Here is a 14786-nt window from a genome sequence, read left to right on the forward strand (position 1 = left end):
GGTTCTGAGGAGAAACTCCAGAAACCAGCAAAAGGCGCTAGTTAAAAGAAAAAATCTCAACTGATTCTCTTTCTCCATTCTCCTCTTAGTCACCGAACAACAGAGAACACGGTATTGACTACTCAACCTAATTTTATTTTTTGTTTGTAGGAACTAAATACATAGTTCCTATCCATATTTATATTGCAACCAAAGTCACCAGAACTGTATAAACCTGTTTTATAACCTTGAATTAGGTGTACCATTTGAATTTTAGTTTCCTCAATGAAAGATTATATGGGTAAAATAATTTCAAAAACATTTTTAATTATAAGGTTATCAAGGTCAGTAACTATACCTTTTTATTTTTAATGTGTTGAGTTCACAAGTACATAGAGAAAATTCAATACAAAATATTAAAAAAAGAAGTCTATCAATAGATTATGAGTTACTGCAAACTACCTACCATCTGCATAGCTGAGATTTCAAAACCTGCATCCCGGATAGCCATGAGGATCTTTCCCAGCAGTCCTGAAAATACAGAACAAATGGATGCAAAAATACAAAATTGCCAAGGCATTTTCATTTCTTAGAATTGCAAATTTTCTCCCTCAAAGTTATTTGCTTACACTCTATAGGAGAAATCATGTATTTCGCCAAGGGAAACTAAATCCCTACCATCAAGCATCATCAGTAATCATTTGTTTCACTTAGTAAGTGCTTCAGGAATATCAACAATGATCCTGAATATTATGCAAAATACCTTTAAGATACTATTTTCCCTTAAAGCCCCTGAAGCCAAATGATGTAAAGAACATGCAAATTACAAAAAATATGAAATGCCAAAGTACTGGATATGGGAGTTCCAAGGAGAAAAATCAAATGATAACTGAAGGTATGGCAGACGCTTTAAGGGGAAATGAGAGCATGAAATGGTACTGAAAGCCTGTAGATAGGTGGGAGCATATGGGGACACAGGCGTGAAAGGACAGAAGACACAGGTCTGAGAAAATGTGAGCATGTTCGTAGGACAGTAAGGCAGAAAAGAAGTTTAAAAAAAACAAACAAACAAAAAACAGAGCCTGGGTGGCTCAGTAGGTTAAGCGACTGCCTTAAGCTCAGGTCATGATTCTGGAGTCCCCGAATCAAGTCCCCCTATGGGCTCCCAGCTCCATGGGGAGTCTGTTTCTCCCTCTGACCTTCTCCCCTCTCATGCTCTCTCTCACTCTCTCTCAAATAAATAAAATCTTAAAAAAAAAACAAAAACAGCTGAAAAGGAAGAGACTTGATCCAAATTAATGAAGGCCTTGGATATCAACATGAGGAATTTGGTCCTTATCCCACAAATCAGTGCTTTTTATAATAGGGCCTGAAGATTCTGAGAATCTGGGACTGATTCTGAGATTCCATTACTTTAGTATAAAAATATTCTAAGCTTTTTTTCAAGTCAACTAAAATTCTCTCTCTCTCTCTCTCTCTCTCACACACACACACACACACACCCTCATATATTCTGGATGATCTGGATGTTGTTTGGTACCCAAATCCCCAGGGGCTGTGCTCTGTTTTTACTACTTCACTGCAGGTAGGTAGTGCTATCATAATTGTAGCAGGTTGAGGGATGGAGAAAAAAAGACAATTAGAGACCTAGTTCTGAAGTGACACTTGTACCAAGTGAAGGTGAAATGATACCAGAGCATCCTGTAGAAACAAACATTCCTCAGAAGTCTGCAGAGTAGAACAGGCCCATAGCCTTCTGTACCATATCCATGACCTGGTGACTGACTTTTGTCAAACATCCTTTATCTTATCAATGTTGTTAAATTTTATTCATTTTATAGTCTTGTTGTAATGAATTTGTAAATTGCTTTAGGTATACAGTTGCATGTGCAAAGGTTTATTTTTAGTTTCATATTAGGACATATTTAAGTTGCATTATAATTAGAATAATTCACATCTACACTGCGGGTCCATCAAGAGTATTTTTCCTCCAAAGGAAACACTGCCAAAAGAAATGGAGAGCCACTGAAAACGTTGAGCAAAACACAGGACAAAATAGTGTTTTAGGAGGAATACTGATGTAATAACGATAGGCAAACTGGTCTGCAAAAAAAGAATAAAAGAGAGTAGCAAAGGCTTTTGAAACCATCCAGCAGGCTCACAGGACTTGGATAGCAGCACTAGAGAAAGGAGTAATGAACATAAGATATTTCTGAACAAGAACAGGACTAAACAGGACACAGTGTGAAGATGAGGAAACATAGGTTTTAAGTCCAAGTGACTGAAGATGGACAGCATCTTTAAGAAGAAAACAATTTTGCATGGAGTACTGGGTGTGGTGCAAAAACAATGAATTCTGTTACATTGGAAAGAATTTTTTTTTTTTAAAAGAAGAAAACAACTAATGGAAATAATTGATTAATCTCTTGGGGAAGGTCGTCAAGATGGCATGACTGCCGGTTGACCAGTGAGCTAGATACAGGCACTGGAGGGCTCCCCACCCCCTTCCCTGCCCTTGGAATGTGGGTTCTGCTCGCCTTTCCCGCCCCCAGAGGCTGCTCTGAGGACAGAGCCTTGAGATAACGGGGAACGGTACTGCACAGGATGTGTGACTGCACCCAGACCTCTACAGAAACTTTTAAGACTTGGCAGGTGGGTGCGGGAACCCACTTACCTTGCTGCTGCCCAAGACAAGCCTGTATGTAAGCTTCCTTGCTTATAAAACGGCCCACTCACTACCAACCTGCAGTGACCTTCCTGTTACTCCACTCTCCCCCTGCCCTCTGAGTTCAGGGCCAGTTTCAGATTATATTCACAAAGCTTCCAAGGAGGTTATGAACCAACAGTTAAGGAAAAAGGGAATTATTTTGAACATAGAAAAAGAATTTTAGAACAGAACACTGATCCGTATTTGAGAAAAGAGCATATCTGATGGCTAAAAACGACTGATGAGGAGTGAATAAAGTCCCTACACAAAACCGGTGATAAGGGACCGCATTCCAACAGCAGACAGGTCGAGGACTAGACTGAGGCCTGCGGACAGGTTAGAGCTGAAATGTGCAAACAGAAGAGGATAAAAGATTTTTGTTTGACAAAAAGAAGAGGAAAGGCAAACAAAAAAATAATGAACAAAAACCAAAATAAAGCCTGGTAGGAATGAGTTTTGAGAAAATATCTAAAGTTTGGAAATTAAGAATGAAAATGAATAAAGAAAGATGCATAAGGAGAGATGTACAGGAAAATAAAGAAGAAAAATATTTCAGTAGGGAAAATTCTTAGAACACAGGGATATTCAAGAACTAAAGGAGATGAAGGACCCGAGGAATGCAGATAAAGCCTTCAGCATTAGCAGGACAGTCTTTAGCTGACATTAAAGACATCTGAGAAAGTTGTAGCAACAGAGTGTTAGGAAAAAGAAGTTAGATAACCCACTAAAAATCTGTACCGAAGACTCAGATGATAATGGATATAAGAATGTTAACCAAAATTCCAAGTCTTTAATCAACACCAAAAATATTAGTTAGGAAAGAAAGAATAAATTAATAATTACTGAGGACTGGACTCCTTAATATGAATTTATACCATTTATCAACACTCTTAAACAGAGGCTACTATTCCACTATAAAGATGAGAATATATCAGGTTTTTGGAGAATAGATAACTTGCCTGAAATCATAAAGTAATTCATCAGCCAATCTCCAAATCTCTTATCGTTCTACAAGTTTAATAAGAAAAAAGAAATGCATACATGGAAGTCAGACACGTAAAATTCATGGGACAATATAACTCCCTAGGCAAGGACCATAATCATTTTAGTTCTCACCGTATCTCCAGTGCCTAGTATGGTCTTGCCACATAGCAGGTGCTAACAAATACTGTTCACTGAATTAAGAAATAACCAACGAGACATGCAATCAGAGCTCTGCTGCATGCGAACCCAGGGAACTCCAAGGCACTACAGAGCACAGTTGCAAATTACAAAGGGTAATTAAAGTTAGAGAGAGGGAAAGGATCATTGAAAAATGTTGGCTTAGTGATCTGAGGAACAAAAGTTCATACTTACTTCTTGCCATCCATAAACAGTAATCCAAAATGAAGTTAAGGTAAATACAAAAGAAAAAAACTGTTTACAGAAATATATTGATGGCTCTTTTCTTCTCATGATAAAGGTAGCCTTTTTAAATATAAAAGGCAAAAAGAGAGAGAGAGAGTAAGAGTTCTGTTTTTGCTATAACAGAAATAGCTCCTATTGGAATAACCTTCCCTCAGATAGTAACTATAATAAACTCTAGGAAACAAACAAACATAAAAATACAACCACCTGGAGGCACTGAGTGGTTCCCCGATTTTGCAGTGGTCAGCTTGATGGGAAGCCACAGTCGGTACTAAAACCAACAGAAAGCCCACAGAATTAGCAAACATAATTAGAAGTCAAGGTTTAGGCAACCATGGGCATTGGAAAGTGAGCAAACAGATAATCCCAGAAAAAAAGAAAATCCAGAGAGGAATATCTGAATTCTGTGTATAAACATTGCTCCAATTTTGGGAAAACAAGCATTCGTACATGGAGCAAACTCCCAGAAGCCCAGCTGAAATGAAAAGAACTGAATGGAGCTTTGATTTAGTACTCACCAAAGTGCAGAGATTGCCTAATCAATTCAGCAAGTTTACTGGTTGCACTTAAAATATCAGTATATCTTTGAAGAAGATGACAACATCTAAAATTTTGTAATATCTCATTCACAATATTTAGGGTACAATCCAAAATTCTTTGACATATGTGAACATAGAAAAACATGACCTATTCCCAAGACAAAAGAGACTCAATGAAGACCAACTTTGGATGACCCCAATGTTTATAATTAAAAACAAAGATTTTCAAGTAACTATCATAACTGCTTAATGAGTAAAAGAAAAATAATCTCAAAACACATAAAAAGATAGGAAATCTCAACAGGGATTAAGAACTCCAAAAAGAATCAAATGAAAAATAACATCTGTACTACAAAAATCAGAGTAGAGACTTAATAAATTTCAACACAGAATGAGTCAAACAATCTGGAGAGACATCAACAGAAATCATCTCATTTGAAGAAAGGCTAGACAATTTTTGAAAAACAATGAACAGAGTAGCAGGATGAAATGATACCAAAAAGTTTCATATACATGTAACTGGAGGCTAAAATAAGACAAAATATTTAGAGACCTAATGACAGAATTTTTTTCCAAATTTGTTGACCTACTGAATCTAAATTTATGCTTTTTCCAATCAGAAGCAAATTTTTTAAATAAAGAAAACAAGGCACATCATCGTCCAGCTGCTAATGATCAAAAATAAACTCTTTAGAGCAGCCAGAGAAAATGACTCATTGTATACAGGGAATAACAATTTCAATGACGGCTGACGTCTCAAAAGAAAAGGGGAGACCAGAAGACAGCTGAACATTTTTAATGTACCAAAAGAAAAACAAACTGTCAACCTGAAATTCTAGCCCACCACTTCAAGAATCATGGTAAAATAAAGACACTTTGAGATAAAAGAACACTAAAGGAATTTGTTTTCACCAAGCTCCTACTTCAAGAAATGTTAATGGAAGTTATTTAATTTGAAGAAAAATGAAACAAGATTTAAAAATAGGATCTTTAGTGCCCCTGGGTGGCTTAGTGGGTTAAGCCTCTGCCTTGGGCTTAGGTCATGATCCCAGGGTCCTGGGATCAAGCCCTGCATCAGGCTCTCTGCTTGGTGGGAAGCCTGCTTCCTTCTCTCTCTCTCGGCCTGCCTCTCTGCCTACCTGTGATCTCTGTCAAATAAATAAATAAAAATCTTTAAAAAATATAGGACCTTTAGGAGAAATGATGAGCATAGTTAAGGGCAAATATGTAGGTAAATATGAAACTCTATTTTTTCCTCTTAATTTCTTTAAAATACATATGATTGATTTAAAAAACCAAAAATTTTAACATTGTATTGTGGGTTTTAAAATGAACTGAGCCTGGGTGGCTCAGTTGCTTAAGCATCTGCCTTCAGCTCAGGTCATGATTCCAGGGTCCTGGGATCAAGCCCTACATTGGGCTCTCTCCTTGTCTCTCTCCCTCTGCCTGCAACTCTGCTTACTTGTGCTCTCTCTCTACATCTCCGTCAAATAAATAAATAAAATATTTTTTAAAAATAAATAAATAATAAAAATAAAATTAATGTATGTGAATGTAATACATATCAGAAGTATAATATAAACCAGGTAGAGGAAGAAAATGGACCTTTACAAATGAAAACTTTCCACATTATATGTGAAGTAGTACAATATCAATACATTTTAAATAGACTGAAAATTCAAGATGTATACTTTAATTCTTACAAGAGCGATTTTTAAATTATAGTCCTCAAATAAGCCACATCAACATTACCCAGGATCTTTTTAGAAGTGAAAATTCTCAGGACCAACACTAGACCCAAAGAATCAGAATCTCAATGGGTGGAGACCAGAAATCATTGTTTTAAATAGACCTTCCATGTGGTTCTGTTATATGCTGAAATTGAGAAACAAAGTCCTTACCTAACCACAAAAGAAAAGAAGAAAGAAAGAAAGAAAGAAAAAATTTTTATACCTAAAAGTTCAATGAATAAATTAAAATGGGATCCTCGGAAATATCAATTAATCCAAAAGCAGAAAAGATAAAGATCAAAAAGGGGGGGGGAGGGGAGAGTGGAAAATAAATAATAAATTAGTAAACCTGAAACCAATCATATCAATAATTACATTAAATGTTAGTGAACAAAAAATTCCCATTTAAGGCAGAGATTTTAGACAAATTAACAAAATAAGATCCAATTATATGCTATCAACAGAAAACCAATTTTAAATATAAAGACACAGGTAGGTTAAAAATAAATGACAGAAAAGAATACCATGCAAACAATAGGTATAAGAGAGCTGAAGTGGTTACACTAATTTCAGATGAAGGAGAATTTATAATGTCCTAAGAAGATGAATGTCCAATGATACACTGGACCAGATGGACCTCATAGATATATACAGAACATTCCACCCTAAAACAACAGAATACTCATTCTTCTCAAGTGTACATGGAACCTTCTCAAGAATAGACCACATACTGGGTCACAAATCAGGACTCAACCGATAACAGGTAATTCCCTGCATATTCTCAGATCACAATGCTGTGAAACTGGAGCTCAATCACAAGGAAAAGTTCAGAAGGAACTCAAACACCCGGAAGCTAAAGACCACCTTCCTTAAGAATGCTTGGATCAATCAGGAGATCAAAGAAGAACTGAAACAATTCATGGAAACCGGTAAGAATGAAGATACTTTGGTCCAAAACCTATGGGAACCAGCAAAGGTGGTCATAAAGGGGAAATACATAACCATCTAAGCCTCCCTCAAAAAAATTGAAAAATCCAGAATACATCACCTGTCTCTACACCTTAAAAAACTGGAGAATCAACAACAAATCAAACCAACTCCACACGTAGGAAGGGAAATAATCAAGATTAGAGCTGAGATCAATGAGGTAGAAACCAGAGATACAGTAGAATGTATCAATGAAACTAGATGCTGGTTTTTTGAAAGAATCAATAAGATTGATAAACCACTGGCCACACTAATCCAAAAGAGAGAAAGCTCGAATTAATAAAATTATGAATGAAAAGGGAGAGATCACAACTAACACCAAGGAAGTAGAAACAATCATCAAAAGTAATTATCAACAGTTATATGCCAATAAGCTAAGCAACCTAGATGAAATGGAGGCATTCCCGGAAAACTATAAACTCCCAAAATTGAACCAGGAAGAATATGGCAACCTGAAGAGACCGATATCTAGTAACAAGATTGAAGCAGTGATCAAAAACCAACCAAAAAACAAGAGCCCAGGACCTGACGGATTCCCGATGGAATTCTACCAAACTTTCAAAGAAGAAATACCACCTATTCTCCTAAAGCTTTCAAAAAATTGAAGCAGAAGGAAAACTTCCAGACTCTTTTTATGAAATCAGCATTACCCTGATCCACAAACCAGGCAAAGACCCTACAAAAAGGAGAATTTCAGACCAATATCACTGATGAATATGGATGCTAAGATTCTTAAGAAGATCCTAGCAAACACGGATTGCATGGAGCACTGGGTGTGGTGCAAAAATAATGAATACTGTTATGCTGAAAATAAATTTTAAAAAAATTAAAAAAAAAAAAAAGATCCTAGTAAATAGGATCCAACAGCACATTAAAAAGATTATCCACCATGACCAGGTGGGATTCATCCCTGGGTTACGAGGATGGTTCAACATTCACAAATCAATCAATGTGACAGAACAAATCAATAAGAGAAGAGAGAAGAACCATATGGTCCTCTCCATTGATGAAGAAAAAGCATTTGACAAAATCCAGCATCCGTTCCTGATTAAAATGCTTCAAAGTATAGGGATAGAGGGAATATTCCTGAACTTCATAAAATCTATCTATGAAAGACCCACAGCAAATATCATCCTCAATGGGAAAAAGCTCACAGCCTTCCCGTTGAGATCAGGGACTAGGATGCCCACTCTTACCACTTTTGTTCAACATAGTATTAGAAGTCCTAGCAACAGCAATCAGACAACAAAGGGAAATAAAAGGTATCCAAATTGGCAATGAAGAAGTCAAACTCTCTCTCTTCGTAGATGACATGATTCTTTATATGGAAAACCCAAAAGACTCCACCCCCAAACTACTAGAACTCATATAGCAATTCAGTAATGTGGCAGGATACAAAGTCAATGTACAGAAATCAGTGGCTTTCTTATACACTAACAATGAAAATAGAGAGAAAGGGAAATTAGAGAATCGATTCCATTTACTACAGCACCAAGAACCATAAGATACCTGGGAATAATCCTAACCAAAGAGGTAACGGATCTGTACTCAAGGAACTACAGATCACTTATGAAAGAAACTGAAGAAGACACAAAAAGATGGAAGACCATTCCACGCTCTTGGATCGGAAGAATAAACATTGTTAAAATGTCTATACTGTCTAGATCAATCTATACTTTTAATACCATTCCGATCAAAATTCCACTGGTATTTTTGAAAGAGCTGGAGCAAATAATCCTAAAATTTGTATGGAATCAGAAGAGACCCCGAATCTCTAAGGAAACGTTGAAAAAGAAAAACAAAACTGGCGGCATCACATTACCTGATTTCAAGCTTTACTACAAAGCTGTGATCACCAAGACAGCATGGTACTGGCATAAAAACAGACACATAGACCAGTGGAACAGAGTACAGAGCCCAGACCAACTCTGTGGTCAAATAATCTTCAATAAAACAGGAAAAATATACAGTGGGAAAAAGACAGTCTCTTCAATAAATGGTGCTGGGAAAACTGGGCAGCTATATGTAGAAGAATGAAACTCGACCATTCTCTCACACCGTACACAAAGATAAACTCAAAATGGATAAAAGACCTCAATGTGAGACAGGAATCCATCAGAATCCTAGAGGAGAACATAGGCAGTAACCTCTTCAATACCAGCCACAGCAACTTCTTTCAAGATATGTCTCCAAAGGCAAAGGAAACAAAAGCGAAAATAAACTTTTGGGACTTCATCAAGATCAAAAGCTTCTCGGCAGAGCAAAGGAAATAGTCAACAAAACAAAGAGGCAACCCATGGAATGGGAGAAGATATTTGCTAATGACAGTACAGACAAAAGGTTGATATCCAGGATCTATAAAGAACTTTTCAAACTCAACACACACAAAACAGCTAATCATGTCAAAAAATGGGCAGAAGACATGAACAGAATTTCTCCAATGAAGACATACAAATGGCTATCAGACACATGAAAAAATGTTCATCATCACTAGCCATCAGGGAGATTTAAATTAAAACTACATTGAGATATCACCTTACAGCAGTTAGAATGGCCAAAATTAGCAAGACAGGAAACATGTGTTGGAGAAGATGTGGAGAAAGGGGAACCCTCTTACACTGTTGGTGGGAATGCAAGTTGGTGCAGCCTCTTTGGAGAACAGTGTGGAGATTCCTTAAGAAAATAAATATAGAGCTTCCCTATGATCCTGCCATTGCACTGCTGGGTATTTACCCTAAAGATACAGATGTAATGAAAAGAAGGGCCATCTGTACCCCCCAATGTTTATAGCAGCAATGGCCACGGTCGCCAAACTGTGGAAAGAACCAAGATGCCCTTCAACAGATGAATGGATAAGGAAGATGTGGTCCATATACACTATGGAGTATGATGCCTCCATCAGAAAGGATGAATACCCAACTTTTGTAGCAACATGGACGGGACTGGAAGAGATTATGCTGAGTGAAATAAGTCAAGCAGAGAGAATCAATGATCATATGGTTTCATTTATTTGTGGAGCATAACAAATAGCATGGAGGACAAGGGGAGATGGAGAAGAGAAGGGAGTTGAGGGAAATTGGAAGGGGAGGTGAACCATGAGAGACTATGGACTGAAAAACAATCTGAGGGTTTTGAAGTGGCGGGGGGTGGGAGGTTGGGGTACCAGGTGGTGGGTATTATAGAGGGCACAGATTGCATGGAGCACTGGGTGTGTTGCAAAAACAATGAATACTGTTACGCTGAAAAGAAATAAAAAATAAAAAATAAAAATAAAAGATGATGAATGTCCTAAGAGGCATTTGGAAGACAGTACTTTAGACACAGAGCTGGAGGAAGATGGATGTTCATAACGTTGTCACTGACAACAGAGCAGTGAGCAAAGGTATGGGGATAGAATTCAGGCACAATTCTTCTGGTGGAAGGGAAGTCATACAGGAGAAAAGGCAAGGCAGGTGGCAGAAGCCATATGACAGAAGGACTTATAGACCATATTTAGAGGTTTGGATTTTATCCAATAGCCCAGAAGTTCTCACAACTTTTGTTCTCATGGACACTTTAGGCTTTAGAAATTATTAAAGACTCTAAAAAGCTTATATGTATATAGATTATATATCCATACTTATTATGTTATAAATGAACAATTTTAAGGAAAAAACTAAGAAAATTCTTTTTTTTAAGATTTTTATTTATTTGTTAGAGAGAGAGAGAGAGATACAGAGTGCAAGCACAGGCAGACAGAGTGGCAGGCTAGAGGCAGAGGGAGAAGCAGGCTCCCCGCCAAGCAAGGAGCCCGATGTGGTACTCGATCCCAGGACGCTGGGATCATGACCTGAGCCGAATACAGCTGCTTAACCAACTGAGCCACCCAGGCGTCCCAAGAAAATTCTTAAATATTTATTAATTTACATATAACAAAAATTCTTTACATGGTGACACAAATAGCATTTTGTGGAAAAACGACCCTATTTTCCAAAAAAAAAAAATTGAGAAGAGTGGTATTGTTTTTTACATTTAAAAAAAAATCTCCTTAATGTCTACCTTAATAGAAAGCAGCTGCATTCTTACATCTGTTTCAGCTTTCAATCTGCTGCTATGTGTTGTTTTGGTTAAAGTGTATTCAGTTAGAAAGCAGTGAAGTATTTTAATAGCCCTCAATATAAACGTATACATTCTTTACTTGACAAGCTTTATTTTCTTCAAAGTTCACTGTAACATATAATTTCAAACTTCTACCAATGAACTTTTTTTTTTTTTTTTTGCTGTTACATTAAAATTCACTGGTCTATTGTATAATTTGAAAGAATCTTTTACCCATGCATGACCTTCTAATATCAAATATTGATCATTTGGAAACTATTAGTTTACTGAGTTATACAGATCTTCCAAATGCTGACTATTTTCATTACGGTACCTCAGGGGGAAAAAAATCACATTTGTTAACATCACCACCAATTTCATCAGAATAGTCTGTAAGTTATTAGGAAACTTTCAAGCTTAAGGTGGTAAATACAGTTTTGCAAATTATGATTTTCATTTGCCATTTTACCTTCTTTGGGATTTTTATCTTTGGTAACAACTTTTGTCAGTCATACCTTTGTCAGTCATCAATTCTTCAAAATAACAGGCCTACTTACTTCAAGAAAAATTCGTATCAAATACGCAAGTTTGAATAACCAACTTTTCTGTCAGTCATTCTTTCAAGTAAACATGACAGTCCACGGAAAAGCCATCTAGTTGAACTCACAACTCAAACAACTAGACAAGTACTTTCCCTAAAGATCACTTACATTTCACTATGAGCAAAAGTGTTTTATATATACTCCCCATTTCTTCACACACAGTATTAAAAAGACATATACTTTAAGGCCAAGAATTTAATAAAATTAATCATTTTCACTGCTTCATTAAGGACATTCTGAAGTGAAAGCACTTCCTGCAAGCACATGGTAGTTAAAAATACAGTGACTACTAGTACCTAGTACGGTTTGCTACCACTATCTTCATTTTGTTAAGGCACCGGTAGTTTTATCTACCATTGGTTTTGCTCCATTAGTGCAAATGTTACCACATTTTAAAAAGTAAATGACCTGATTATTTTTATGAAAATAGACTTGGTCTTCTGGGTACCTCAAAGGATCTTCCTTGTTATAATAAAGAAAATGCTTTACATGATTACATAAGAATCTTGATCTAAATATGGAAGCAGTATTAAGCCCCATGCATTAACTGATATGAAGAGAAACCCACAATCTACATCTATTTTAAATCTATAATCACATTAAACCATGCCCCGTGAAATATACCACTTGAACAGAATAATTCTATTCAAAGATAAACCAATAAGAGGGACGCCTGGGTGGCTCAGTTGGTTGGACAACTGCCTTCGGCTCAGGTCATTATCCTGGAGTTCCAGGATGGAGTCCCACATCCGGCTCCCAGCTCCACGGGGAGTCGGCTTCTCTCTCTGACCTTCTCCTCGCTCATGCTCTCTCTCACTCTCTCTCAAATAAATAAATAAAATCTTCAAAAAAAAAAAAAAAGATAAACCAATAAGAAAGATACTTCAAGTAACACTGCCACTCTGCCAAGAGGAGTCGGATGTGAGTCAAGGATATTGCTTTTTTTTATATTCAGTTGGTTATGTGTGGAGGTGGGATAGAGAGGCATTTAAGAAACCTGCTCTGTGTTTAACAGCTTGAAACAACAAACTGTCAATAACCATATGTCCTTCACTTTGTTCTAGATGGAAAATGTTCAGATGACTGAACAAATAACAATAACTATGTAAATTTAGGAGCAAAAAGAACAAGAAGTAAAATTGCATGCTATGAAGCAAACAAGTTCAAAAGGGTCAAACAAAGCAGACTGCTTTTTTCACGTGGCTGGTGTTTGCATAGCTAATTTGCTTTTTAATGGTTTGCTTGTAACTCCATGAATGCTCTCAAATTTTTTGAATGTCAAATCACATCTCCATCTCCACTCCCAGTGCCTTAGTTCCATATCCCTGTACCTTCACTAGGATTGGTCATAAGCCTCTGAATAAGTAGCCACAGTCTATCCAAGCACCAATACTAGAAATCTATTGCTTTGTTTTTCTAAAAACTCTTGCTTCTTCTGGAATTAGAAACTCCCATCCTCTTTTTGAAAAATTGATCTCACCAACCATTTGATTGGAAAAGGAACTGCCTGCCATCTCCCGTACTATGCAGACAAGAGGTGGTGGCAGACCTAGCAGCACTCCACTAGGGCCAGAGTAATGCACACAGAGATGAACCTATCCTTGGCAAAAGCCAATCGAGTCCTTCCCTGGGATGGATGGATTTTTTTTTTTTTTTAAAAGCTAGAACCAGGGAAAAAAGCACTCTCTGCTACATTCATAAGTATGTGAGCTCTGCACTGCTGGCAAAGGTCCCCCTCTCCCAAGGTGCTGAGCAAAGCTTATCTAAGGGCATGAGGTCAACAGTCAAGAAGAGCAAATATAGAATCCAGAGAGAAGAGAGATGTTGACCAAATCTCTGTTTGGATTCCTCCCTAGACTAGCGCAGTCTCTGCCCTTCTTCCAATACAGTTAAATGAGAGAGAATCAGGGGATTCAGGCTAGGATTCCATCAGCTGTGCTAACAGTACCCTCATTAAACCACCTCACTTACGTAAGAGAGGATGTACCGCAGCCTGAGAAAGGTTGCAGTAGGAAGGGTGGAAAAAGAAGAAACAGTTAAAAAAAAAAAAAAAAAAAGACATGGTATTCCAATGTGTGATAGAACAGGATTTACAGACAACAACAAAAACCCTGGAAAAAATCCCAGGCATGGCCAAATGATCAGTATATGGGATTAGAAGATGATCCCTCCCTTTGTCCACAAGTTCATAAAACGATCATGGCTGGAGAGTGAAAGAGAAATAATATAATGTTCAGGTACACTTGAAGTTCAAATGGTATTTTACAGAAACAGTAGACTTAAGCATTTAAATTAAAACTGGCTTTTACCAAATATAGAAAGAAAAATGCAAGGCAACTGAAGAAAACGGGCACTTTAACACCAATTGGCATCAATAAGCAAAAAGGCAGAGCCAAACTTTTCACACTAAACTTCCACATTAAATCATAAGACTCGAGGCTACCGTTGGAAGAAAACCGCCTGGCACCAGGCTCACATGAGCCAGGATGGAGGACCAGGTGCCAGAGCAGGTATCCGAGGCCCCCGAAGCAGGTACGGAGGGTTACGGAGACACGGAAGTGCGGACGCGATGTCCAAGACGTCCTTGGGTGTGGGAGCAGCAGCGCTATGAGAGTCTTGGGAACTGGGACAAGCCTCTCCCAGGAATTACTATGGAAATCCAGCTTGAATATAAAGTAGAAACAAATATAGACAGGATTTTTTTTTCAGTTTTAAATAAATGCGAAAGTTGTATCTATTTCTGAGACTCTGTGGTTTC

The 14786-nt window shown here is 37.3% G+C and overlaps 1 protein-coding gene across 4 annotated transcripts in view; it reads right to left on the minus strand.

Moving 5' to 3' along the window:
- NME7 (NME/NM23 family member 7) overlaps positions 1-14786 on the minus strand; it is a 276360-nt gene that overhangs the window by 159470 nt on the left and 102104 nt on the right. For all 4 annotated transcript variants that reach the window (XM_059145681.1, XM_059145682.1, XM_059145684.1 and 1 more), the window contains exon 8: positions 446-510. In XM_059145681.1, coding sequence (XP_059001664.1) covers positions 446-510 — 65 coding nt within the window. The remainder of the gene's footprint in view (positions 1-445; positions 511-14786) is intronic.

This window comes from Mustela lutreola, chromosome 14 (assembly GCF_030435805.1).
Source record: "Mustela lutreola isolate mMusLut2 chromosome 14, mMusLut2.pri, whole genome shotgun sequence".
Taxonomy (NCBI): domain Eukaryota; kingdom Metazoa; phylum Chordata; class Mammalia; order Carnivora; family Mustelidae; genus Mustela; species Mustela lutreola.